The sequence below is a fragment of the Cydia strobilella genome, chromosome 14 (genome assembly GCF_947568885.1).
Source record: "Cydia strobilella chromosome 14, ilCydStro3.1, whole genome shotgun sequence".
Lineage (NCBI taxonomy): Eukaryota > Metazoa > Arthropoda > Insecta > Lepidoptera > Tortricidae > Cydia > Cydia strobilella.
The window spans coordinates 10,427,971-10,441,409 of record NC_086054.1 but is presented as its reverse complement, the minus strand read 5'-3'; the positions used below and the strand labels follow the sequence as shown (position 1 = coordinate 10,441,409).

Below are 13,439 nucleotides of genomic sequence, written 5' to 3'. Positions count from 1 at the left end.
CGATACAGCCGCCCTACCAGACCTTCACTTGACGACTCCATCTGCGGACTGCCCCGCGCCCCCCGCCCCCGCCCCCGCCCCATCAGCGCGTGCGCAACGAGCGACGAGGCGGGCGGCGCGGGCAGTGCACGACGTACAACCGCCGCGGACACTCGTGCCTGAGGATGGATTCCCAAAGAATCCGAAACATGTCGCCAAAAGCGACTAAAAATAATAGTGAGTAAAAACCGTACTGATAAATATTTAGGTTAAAATGTATTTCGAATTACACAGAATAAACAGAAAAAAAAAGTATTATAATATGTACGATACGATACGATACGAGACGAGACGAGACCGGACCGGACCGGACCGGACCGAATCGGACCGGACCGGACCGGTCCGTACCGTACCGTACCATACCATACCATAAGAAAAAATGTAATAAAAGTATGAAGTTCATGGCCTTCACTAAATTAAAAAGCTACATTGTTTCACTCCCTGAAGTGAGGAAAGTCGCACTTTCCTCACTCCAGGGAGTGACGAAAGTAGGCTTGTTCGAGCTGCTGAGGTGAAAATTAAATATTCGTGATCTGGCGCTTTAAGTATTTCACACACTGACAATTTCCTGTACATTTCTGGATTTGATGACCTGGTACATAGCGCCAATATTTGTGCCATTCTCAATCAAAAGGGTACTTATTTGAAATCAACCTTATTGACAAGCGACAATGTGGTACCTTTTGGTTGAAAATGTCACATTTATGTACTTGTTGGATCAGCATTGTACGGTGAATTGGCAACCCCAGGCGACATTTATCAACGTTGTGAAACCGGGTTTATTGGCGCGAGCGAGATGTACAGGCGAATGATAATAAATAGATATCATTTTGTCATCAAAATGTTCGTTAGAATTGGCCTCCAGGTTTATACTGGCCTATGACGAAGTCAAAGTTATATTTTGTGAATCACACCACTGCATTGTTAACATCCCGTTCGCTGAACCAACTGAGCAATCACAGACTTAGTTATATCATATAAAGGTTTTCAACCGTATTTCTGACGCTGTAAGGTTGAAATTAGAAGTTATTTTAAGTTAAGTCGTTATGTTATTGCGCATGTGAATGTTCCCTTAGTTAAAGGCAGTTTGGTTGTAAGGTTTAATTAGGTTTTGATATAGGTATAAATAACTAGGATATGATTGGTGAAAATAATAATAATTTATATTCATAAATATATCATGCATTAATTGCAACACTAAAGTCATATGAAATAGGCATACAGTCTGGCAAAAAAGAGTAGAAATTAAAAAGTGGCAACACTGTAGTGTCGTCCCTTTCAAATCAATCTAAGAAAAACGGGACGACACTACAGTGTTACCACTTTTTAAATTCTACTCTTTTTTTGCCAGACGTACAATCGTGATCGGAAAGTGTCCTTAATTGTGAACATTGAGATGAAATCAGAAGTAGGTACATTTAAAAATGTTTGGGCTGGATGAAATTAACAACGACTGATTTGTATTATGAATATTATGATATTTATGATACATAAATACCTACCTAAGTAAAATTTAAATACCTGTACTAGATTATACCTAGACTAATTATCTACTTACTAACTGACATAAAGTTCGCCTTTGGATGTTAAAGTTTTCTTTTGTGCGCTATAACTTTGGGAGCTATCAGCGTATACTTATTTACCAACTCATCATTTCATTAATCCATCCATTCATCAACTAGTCCCAAATCTTGCACATTAGTAATTTAATGAATAAACTTTCAAATTAAACCTGAAATGGAAAGTTTACGAGAATCCAGACATTTACTATTTGAAAGGAGATCGTCGATTGTCTTAAGCGTCTGGGTCATAAAATTGGACGTATGTAAGTACATGAAATATACAGGGTGATTTCTGGGTCGTGATCCAAAACCTCTTTTTTCTGACTCTGTAAATGATCCACATTATCATATGGTAGATCTTATTTTTCAAGTACAATAATTAGTCTTATACTAAGTAATCATGGTCACCCTATGACTTTTGACATACGCTGTATGGAAAGCGACAAGACGTCACATTGAGTAGGGTGACCAAATTTTATGCAAAAATGTTATTTTCTACTTGTCATTTGAAAAATAATCATCATTATTGGTGATAAACAATAATTAACAACATCATTAGGCTCCTTGAGTCCTCTTTGAATTCTGTATGATGTTCTGTTCTGTACTATATGTATATTCTTTCTTTTTTGTTCTTTAAATAACTTCTATATTATGATATTTATGATAGTGAAAACAGAATCACTAAATATAACGTGAATTTTGAAAAGTCCTCCAATGATATCTTGAACCTGACAAAAAAAACTTATAAACAAGTGAGCCTAAACCGTGAAATTATTGAATGTTTAAAACTTATAAACATAAAAATGTAGGTATATCGATAGGTAATATATATACCTAATGAGTAATGACAAACATTCAAATCTTTTGATATGATAATGCCACAGATAAACTCTAATGAATTGATAATCAGAAGTCATAATACCTACTCATAATAGTTATATCTATATTATCTATTACCTAGCAAAAATAATTTTAGGTAGATATGGTTAGAACTGCGGCCCCCGCAGAATCGAAATAGTTAGGTTAGGTTAGAACTTTATTTAGTAGAAATTTATTTATGCCATAAAAAAACTGAAGCGTATCACTTCTGACAAAACCGCGCTACTTGTTTATCATAGCTATGTTGCTTCTGCACTGCGCTATGGAATAGTATTATGGGGAAATGGCACAAATGTAAAACAATTCATAGCACAAAAAAATGCGTGAGGGCTATAGCGGGAGTCAGGTGGTCAGAGTCATGCAGGCCGTTGTTTAAAAAGTATGGAATCTTGACAGTTCCGAGCTTATACATCTTAGAAATGTGTAAATTCGTTAAATGCAATTTGGAATTATTTGATCAGAAATGTAACATTGGAAAGCGCACAGTCACATATAAAGCTTTAATTGTCCCAAAAAGTAGATTAGAAGTGAATACGAAAAGTTGCTACCACATGTCTGTCCGCATTTACAATGTACTTCCTATGTCATGGACAGAGTTACCAAGCAACAAATTTTTCTCTAAGTTAAAAACCTTTCTGTTAACTGAATGTTTTTACAATCTCGATGATTTTTTTCTCAGAACAGAACAAAATCGATCGCTTGACATGTAAATTATAATGTATAAGTATATGTAAACTATACTAATATTGAATTGACTCTGTCTTTTAAGATACTATTGTAACATCTGTATACTGCATGCACAATCTGACAATAAATGATTACTTACTTACTTACTATATTCTAATAAATAGGTCCTTAGTAATTACATGGAATAGAATTGTCTCTCTTGGTGATTTTGGTGATATGCGTGACCCATTTCAAGTTGTGTAAAACAATGATGCCCAGATCTCTTTGACTACTACTACTACTGCTTGATGGGGAACAGAGTAAATGTGGTAATTTAGTTTAGGGTTTGTTTTTCCTATGTGTAGAACTGTGCACTTGTCAGCATTTAGTGATATAAGCCAGTCTTTAGTCCACTGAATTATGCGATCTAAATCACTTTGGATAATATTATGAGTTACTAATGGATTACCCATAACTTTGGTATCATCAGCACGTATGGCACGTATGGACGTATGTTTAGTGTAGTTTTTTTTAAATTATATTAAGCATTACACACCCTTTTTCGCGACTTAGAAGAATCTTAGGTTTGTGAAAAAAAGGTTTAAAAATATTCACAATATGCTTTTTTTCACGCCAATCAGTCCTATTATGCTCATGAGTATGGACTATGGACACATCACAATACATTTCCTTTATCCTGCTCTGTCTCTATAATGGTTGTAATGTCTCCAAATAATCTTATTATCCTCAAGCCTAAATAATAATGATTGGCGTAAAAAAAGATCATGAAAAAACCCTTTTTTTTATACTAAATGTATAAAGAACATTTTCATTTATTTCTGGCCTTTCTAGTGTCTTGGTCTCTAAGAAGCTTTTGATCCTGAACAGAAATGGAATCAATTGGAATAAAAAATAAATGACTAAATTTACTATTTTGCTACTGTACATTTTTTACAAAACCAAAAAAAAAATCATTAATAAGTTTTACCTGTCCGCAAGGACTCAGAGGTAAGGTAACGGTAAGTGGCGTATAATAGGGCAGCATGGCGTTCTTTTGTATCGGAGTCCAAGATAATAACATATACTAATCTTTTTGGGTCATTGAGCCAGTGAAGTAAGTAATAAATAAATAATAATAAGTATGTAAGTAATATTTAAGGAAGATCTCCGGGATCTGGTAGGTGTCCTCAGTGCCCCATTAAAAAAATCCACTGTATATTTAGGACGGCGAAGGATGAAGATAAGCTCAAAAATAAATACTCTCGATTAGTTTAATAATTTTGTTCATATTTTAATTTTCACATCCAAATTACACATGCATGTAAGTACATATTTTGCTCTGTACTAAAATTAAGTATTTAATATTTGTACGCCATAATATGGTAAAATGAGAAATGCGAATGAAAGCTTTGTATACCTCTAGTTCCCTTATTTATGCAAATAAATATTTTGAATTGAATGGAAAACGTTGCACAAGTTTGTTTAGTGACATTATTTAAATCCCTTGAATCCCTTGACGCCCGCTATGGTGAGCGGGAACTTATTCCCGCAGAGACCGTAGAAGTCGTCCAAATCTGGGGACCAGTACATAATACCACCTAGACCCATTTTCTTGGCGAAGCGTGCCTGTAAATTTGTAAGAAACATTAGAATTATATCTAAATATTATTAGTTGTTATCCACAAGAGATTAACGGTGTGTGAAGTTAAACATCAAACTACCTGTTAGGGTGGTTAGGTAAGATTTTATAAGACTGGCGGATATTGTAAATGAATGCTGCTAATCTTGCAACGGTTTTACCTTAGCGTAGATGGTTTTCGCGTTATCGTAGCCGACCCACAAGAGGTCCTTGTTGGCATACACGTAGCTGTCCTCTACCTGGGTGATGCTCCATTCAGAAGGATTGTTCTTCTGGTCGTCGCAGATCTAAAAAGAAAAACAAATGTCAAATCGAGCTATGATGGTTAACGATATTGATCGCTGAGTTAAGGTACCCGTTACCATCTTGTAATGGTTTATTTTATGAGGGTTATAACGTTATTAGCGAAGAAATGTTAAACAAGTTGAAAATAGTGGTCACATGTCACATGCTTCATTATTGGCCTGACTATCAACCAATTATACCAAACAGTTATTGATAAATTCACGTTTAAAAACCAGCATTTTTGTGACTGTCTGATTCACTTATTGATCACCTATCCCACCAAAAACCTATCCCACTTCCAGATGACTTGAAAACTTGAAATTTGGCAACAGGGTTAACTATTAGGTGATCTCATACGTCATAGTTATGAACAGAGCCAGAGTTGGGCAAAAATTATCTATTTACGAATAACCCGAATAACCGGGAAGATAACTAAATCATCTTTTATGTGACATAACTACTTAAATAATCCCTCATTTGTTATTTTGAATTTATCTAGATCAGTTTCATTTTTAACTAGATAAATTAGTTGGGATTTTAAGTAAAAGATGAATGTCAGTAGTACAGTCATGCAGAACTAGAAGTGGTCGGGCATGATGACATGAAAATAACCTACAACAAAAGTAATGAATGTTTTGTACATATTTAAATATATGATTCTTCTGTAGTAGCTATTCAATACACTTATGGAAAGAAACGTAACGTGACATATTATATACATTTATTATAATAAGCTTACTTTAATAAGAAACAACGTATCAGCATTGCGATACAGCGGGGAAATGCCGCCAGCATCATTGGTACAATGCCTCAAGGGCCTATTTTAGATTTAAGCTAGTTATTAATTTCGTTTACGTAGTACCACTGTATATATCTTGTATGTAAATAAATAAAAAATAAAAAAAAGAAACGAGGTCAGTTATCTCTTCATCTAGATAATTTATCTAAATAATAAACGGATGCCACTGTATTGAACTTGGCTTCCATTTGACATTTATGTTTTTGTTGGGGTAAAAATAGAACATACCATACAACAAACATGTATATATTTTTTATTTTAACAGGGTATTTTCTCTTAATTCGATCTTAAATCAATTTATGAAACACAAGGCCAGTTACCTCATAATAAGCCAAAGTGCCGGCTTCGCTAGTATAGGGACCGGCTTCTCCGGCCCCGTCGAAAGGTGCACCAGTGCTGGTGTTGTTCAAACTGGTCAGGGTGAAGGTCTTTCCGTAGTTTCCTAGGCCGAGCAGGATCTTGGATGGAGACGCGCCGTTTTCGATCCAGACGTGGACAGAATTATTCTGTAGAAATAAGACATGTGAAAACTGCCGAGCACTTGAGTACTCTTTCATTCAGAATCAGAATCAGAATCAGAATGCATTTATTCGTTATAACATAGGTACATTGTATTGGTCTTATAGTTAGAGCATATTGCGAACGCTATGTTTTGCCGCTAGGCGTACGAATTTGTTTACCTATATAAACTAAGTTAAACATGCGCTAGTTTAAGGTATTCATGCTTCAATAATCAAATCAATTACAAAAATAATAAATAAGAACAGAAAGATAATTCACAATAATAATAAAATTTAAAACAGTAAATATTAAAGAATGTCAACGAAGAAATATAATATTAAAGAATGTCAAGAATGTCATTGTAGTTTTTTTCACATTTACTCACTCACCAAGTCCAGACTAGTTGATAGGTATAGTGCGAGTCGGACTTGCGCACGAAGGGTTCCGTATTCCGTACCATTAAGGATGACTCACGTTAGACCGGGCCGTGACCGGGCCGGAGCTTCCGGCGCTTACTTATCTTTTAGGTGATCACGTGATGCTTTCCATAGAAAACGAAGCGCCGGAAGCTCCGGCCCGAACACGGCCCGGTCTAACGTGAGTCATCCTTTACGCAAAACACGGCAAATAAATCGTTTGTTGTTTGGGAGCCACGCTTAAATACTTATTTTATTCTATTTTTAGTATTTGTTGTTATAGCGGCAACAGAAATACTGCATCTGTGAAAATTTCAACTGTCTACCTATCACGGTTCATGAGATACAGCCTGGTGACAGACGGACAGACAGACAGACAGACAAACAAACAGACAGACAGACAGACGGGAGGACAGCGGATTCTTAGTAATAGGGTCCCGTTTTTACCCTAATCATGTCCATACTTTATTGCGAGCCTGGTTTTAAAGATGTTACACAATACTTATTATAAACAGTTTCACATACCTTCCCTTTGGGTACGGAACCCTAAAAACTGATTAGAGTTCGTCTAAGTTAACTATTAGTACGTCCTGTTTTATGTGGATTGTTAATAAATGCAAAAATATCTATTTAATTATGTATGAGGCAAAGCAATTGCTTACAACATTCATATTGACATCAGGACCATCGGTTAACTGCGGGTAAAGAGGGGCGTTGGCGCCTGTCACTGTGTCCCAGGTGCCGTGAAGATCGTATGTCATCAGGTTTATGTAGTCCAGGTATCTGTGAAACGTATAAGTAATGGTTAAATAAGTTATTTTTTTAGCCTAAACTAAAGAACGGGTCCTAAAGATAAAAAAGTGTTTTTATGACGCCAGATTCTTCTGATCACACTTTGGCTCTTTTATGACTCGCCGATGCGAAATCAGTACGACATCAGTAGGTATTTTTAAATGATAGGCGTACTTATACTGCATAATTTCCTACTTTTTAGGGTTCCGTATCCAAAGGGTACTGTCCGTCTGTCCGTCTGTCTGTACCTATCCGTCTGTCTGCCACCAGGCTGTATCTCATGAACCGTTATAGCTAAGACAGTTGAAATTTTCACAGATGATGTATTTCTGTTGCCGCTATAACATCAAATACTAAAAAGTACGGAACCCTCGGTGGGCGAGTCCGATTCGCACTTGTCCGGTTTTTCCATTTTCCGCTATGCAGGTAGGATGATTTGTTTTCATTTGTTTTCATACGTACTCGTTGAGTGCTACGACGTCATATGACTGGTCGATGTGTTCCTGGGTGGCGGCCACGGCGGCGGTCAGTAAATATCCTTTAGGCGTGAACGCTTCTTTCAACTCCTTTATCAACGAAATGAATTTTTCCTAAAAATCAATAAGCAATATTTTATTTAACAGTGCATTTATTTACACACACATTTCAAGTTGTAAAATGAAAATGAAAGTAAGAGAGGTCACAATATGGTTTATTAAGGTACGTATCATAAGGAAGCTGGACATTTAGTTAGCTTGTATATCTAATCTTCATTACATACCTACATATAACACGCCTATTTCCCGGACGGGTAGGCAGAGACCACGGATTTCCACTTGCTACGATCCTGACATACCTCTTTCGCTTCCTTCACTTTCATATCATTCCTCATACATCACGCTCGCCGGATTAGGGTGCTCTTGACCTGGCCTTTCTTCAGGATATCCCCGATCTGATCAGAGAAAGTCCGCTGTGGTCTACCCCTCCCGACTCCCGCTACATTAGTAGTACCTATATTATTACCTTAACATAACATTTGTGAAAAAATAGAGGCGCGTAAAATGTTTTGAACTAGTACATACATCTAACCTTATCTGTCTCCAGGCCTCCTCTTTGGGTAGGGTACTCCCAGTCCACATCACAACCATCGAAGCCTTTGGTGTCAATGTACTCGTACAAGTTTTTGACGAAGTTTGCCCTTAGAGCGTCGTCATTGACCACCTAGCAAGACAAATGATACGCCGATAAAGCAGTTAAAAAACATACATAGAATGATATTGTCTTCGGTTACCGCGATAGTTACTCATGAAATAAAACTATGAAAACGCTGTAAAGAGTTCGAAACGTCGGGATGTATTATAAATTCAATATACGCGATATAATCCGTTTTCATAGTTTTATTTCATACATAGAATGATTAACATTCAGTAATAGTAGATTGTTAACTAAGGGATGAAAGGCACTCATTACTGCCGAGACACAACACAATATGATTGATAATATAACTGTGACATATAATAATTATATAATTGAGGAAACTGATAATACGAAATTTTTAGGAATAAATTTAGATAATAAACTGACGTGGAAAACCCAGATTGACACTATATGTAAGAAGTTAAATAGTTTTTCATATGCATTGTATAATTTAAATAAAGTTGAAAGTCGGACTGAGGTACTTACTGCCTATCACGCATATGTAACAGCTACATTGCGTTATGGTATCATGTTCTGGGGTAACTCAACTGATCGAGAACTGGTGTTTATGGCTCAAAAGAAGTGTCTGCGTTCTGCTTGTGGACTAAAGATACCTGACTCATGCAAGCCATATTTTATTAATAAGTATACATTTTTATAGTATTTCTTGAGGGTAACTTTCAATTAACAATTTAGGCAAAAGTATCGTTATTTAATTATAGAATGGGGAGTTAAATATCCGAATGGAAATTTTATAACAAATTAGTTTAAACCCAAATTTCAAATGCATTATCGTAAAAAAAACGTATACTTGGAACGTAAAATGCTCTAGTGTAGAGACGTATCATTTTCGGCAAAACTTTTAGAACAGCAATGACCTTTTTGAGACCAAAAGAAATGAAAAGGATAATTATTTTAAGCAATATTATTTAGACAACTATTATGTCATATATTTTCTTACCGCCGAAAAGTTAGTCGAACCTTCTGTCCAACCGCCAACAGAAATCAAGATTTTCAAATCAGGATCGATCTGTTTCAAGGCTATGAGTTCGGCGACGGCATCTGAAAACAAAATGTTCATACACGGTTTAATTAAACAGGGTAGTTATCGCTATTATGATTAATCGAATACATGTGAAGCGTTATACAGTAGGTACAGAGGGAGAGTACATTGGACAATTTGCATAAAAAATGTGTGTTGTGTCAGAATCAGAAATCAAAATTTTCATGCATTCCTATTCAATTCTCCTATTCAATTATAATATCTATAATAGATCAAACAGAGATGCAAGAGGAGAAAATAAGGTTCCTCGTGAGCCTTTTCCAACGAATATACAAGCCTATTGATTTGCCGTAGAAGTCGTAGCAGAATACACCACTGAGTGGTTACTTTAACTTACTACTTTTTGCTTCAAACGTGGTAATAGGGTTAGATCACTTACTGGACTTGCCCTCATAAGAAGTATCTTCAGGGATAGTAAGGTTTCCCGTGGGTCCGTCGAGCGTAATGAATGAGTAGGCGATGTGCGTGCAAAGGTCCGTGGGCAGATCGCTGACGCCGAAGCGGCCGACTGAGGGCCTCTCGTTGGCCCATTCTTCGTAGTAGCAGAATACAACTGAGTCTGAAATTTTTTAAATACAAAATACAAATACAAATGAGTTTATTTCATTACTTCTTACAGCTTTTCTTACAGGTATTTTGTCAAAACTGACAGGTAATCCTGTTCTCAAATCCACAGACCAGCGCTATGCTCTAATCACTACTGCCTAGTAGCCACAAAATGCCTACATAAGATTGCGCTTTTATGGTATATTTTTGCGAACCAGCAACAAAACTCCCATTAGTTCAATTCCCTCGCCACACCCAGTAGAGCCCCAGTCTGGTTAGGAAAAAAAAGTACATCTCTCACTTTTACATAATATACACTAAAATGACGTGGTCCCCTACTATGACTGCCAAAGGAGCCACTCCGTCCATTACCGGCGTCGTAGTACAATTTACCTAAGCTATGGCTGATTTCCGTGTTTTGAAACCGTGAATGAGCATATTAGATTATTAATAATGGTGGGTGGCATTTTCTCCTCTAATATTACTTACCACTTCTAGAGCTAGGCTTAGCCAAGCTGCCGGATAAACACAGCAATGCTCCGAAAAAGAGTAAACGCGTCATTGCAAGCAATAGCTAAAATCTAACTAAGTAATATTTCTTCTACAGTGCCCATATATACGCCCGTTATCTCAAAGATATCTATATATATATAGGTGTATTTTATCTTTGAGATAACAATCAATTCATCAACACATCGCCAAATTAATGAGAACAATGTCATTCATAACGGTAGGTATATACTTAAATTCTTGCTTATCCAAATCCCTAATTCGGATTCTTGGTACATAATCTTAAACAGAACTTAAAGTGACTTCAAAAAACAGTTTGATATGCCATTAAAATCATGTCACTATGATCATAAATAGTGCATCACAGTCGTTGTCGTTATGGAGTTCCATTCTCGTCTTCATTAGCAGTTCCATATCACCAAACTGATGTATAAATGCAAATGCCTGATTTGTTGAAAATATATTAATTTCTTCCATCATTGGTATTCTGACCTAAGGTTAAATGGCCATTAGGTAGGTATTTTAAACATAAGGTATTTTGAACATCAAGTTTACGACATGAGCATTCCAACATGGAACTAATTATAAAATGAAATGAAATTCCTTATTTTCAGGCAACAATTTGGCCCATAGATAAATACCTTAAAACTAGCATACATATTATTATAAAATATATCTTGAAATTATGATGAATTATGGCTGCGATGCAGTTCGCAACCCCGCAGTGTCAGGGAGCCGGCCGTGGTACCGCCGGTACTTGACACTCTTCGGCCAGAACTCCTCCTTGGTGAAGGTCGCTAGATGTTCAGCCGGAACGCTCACCACAAAAGAATTAAAATTCACACTGTGTCGAAATTCCAACTTCACCACCCTCAGGATGAATCCGGACTGGACTCATACATATTTTACGATCTCCTCGACCTTTGTATGGTAGTGTAATCGGGACACATACAGCAGCGTCGTTGGTGTTGCAGGACGTAGCAAATGGTTGGGTCCAGTCGGTGCACTAATTCTGATGGGCTGGCTTCTTTCTCTTCTCCACCTTTTTGAAACCATCCTTGTCGCATCCCAACTCTTTTAGAGTCGGTTATGATCGATCCTTGTGAACCAAGGCTCTGCACCCCTTTCTTCGGCCGCTGCTTAGACTTGGACACAGCAGGCAGCTTAGCGGCAGTAGCGGCGTAGGAATGTTGTGGGGTCAAAGTACCCTCACGTGACGTGCGCGTCCCCGGTGACGTAGACGGGCGGGCGGCAGGGCGCGGGTCAGCGGTCGCAAGCTCAGCAATCGCCGACGCATCCTAATTCGCGGACTCGAAACCGCCGATAGACGCATTCAGCGCAACGTGACACATAGCTATGTTAGACTTATCTGACCTACTTTCCGAACTAGCACTAATACGTATTAACGCTAATTCAGAACGCAGTTCACTGTTGGTATTATTCGATACCTCCAACATAGTCTGCATTTCAGCCAGATTAATTATGAATATTATGATAAACCAACTCAAATTATTATTTGTAGGTAAGGTACAGTGGCACATATTCTTGTAGTGCTGAAATGCTGGTACCGAGATATAGCCGTTCAGCAACACAACATATAGTCATAATAATTATTCTATTACTTAATTGTGCGGGGAATCCATTACGGTAATAGTACATTACGTACAAAACGATCGCCTTGAATCAGTCTCCAAGTTTGTATATGTCGGCAGTACACTAACATGTCGGGGAGGACAGACGAAGGCGTCGAAAGTAGAATTATGAAGGCAATAGCTGCATTTGCCCAACTCAAGCCTGTGTGGGACTCAAATGTTCAGTTGTTAATACTGGACAGTCAGTGTACGTAAAGAACTACTGCGGTGGACCACGCTGGTTGAAAGGGACGGTGGAAAAGCGACCAGGGGTCTGCAGATACTTAATGAAATGGAACGATAAGATGTTAGTACGGCACATAAATAAAATGCTCGGTTGCGGGGGGGAAGGACAACAGAAGGTCCCTGAGGCAACCGATGATGCTACGGATGACGATGACGATGACGAGGATACCCGAGTTGTGATACCATCCCCTCATCATTGGGCGGATATCATAGGTGTGTCCGGACCCCAGGATATCACGATACACGGAAACCCACAAAATGCCGCATCCTCATGTGATAGGGAGTGCATCGACTACGGCCGTGTGGCTCGTATACCTTTAAGCCCAGGCGGAGGTAAACAGCGATTCGCAGGGCTGGTGACTCTAGGGTACAGCCAAGGTTTCGCGATGAATCAATCGTGCAATCAATCTCTTAAAATTTGGTCAATATTTGTAGTGATTATGGGGAATTTCAAAAGGAGCATAGCGGAGGATGTATGTACATAAATTTGGGCGTGTGCTTGGGGTAAAGTGAATTGAATATTTAGACCACAAAATGATCAACGGAACTCCGTAATGTAACGATGAATGCCAGCTACTATGGTCATGATTTGAATGGCTCTTCTTTGCACATCTTAATAGAAGAAAATAATACAGAAAGAAAACAGCAACACCAGTAGAAGCAAACAATAACAAGTCTTATCGATAAAA

The 13,439-nt window shown here is 37.6% G+C and overlaps 1 protein-coding gene across 1 annotated transcript; it reads right to left on the bottom strand.

Annotated features, from left to right (window-relative positions):
• Positions 1-4,637: 4,637 nt before the first annotated feature.
• Positions 4,638-11,940, bottom strand: LOC134747473 (acidic mammalian chitinase-like). The gene is made up of 9 exons (XM_063682096.1): positions 11,826-11,940; positions 10,197-10,376; positions 9,716-9,816; positions 8,647-8,778; positions 8,041-8,168; positions 7,449-7,569; positions 6,190-6,375; positions 4,947-5,072; positions 4,638-4,772 (listed from the first exon to the last, which is right to left on the bottom strand). Exons 1-9 carry the CDS (start codon positions 11,938-11,940, stop codon positions 4,638-4,640), a joined length of 1,224 nt encoding a protein of 407 aa, XP_063538166.1.
• Positions 11,941-13,439: the final 1,499 nt, after the last annotated feature.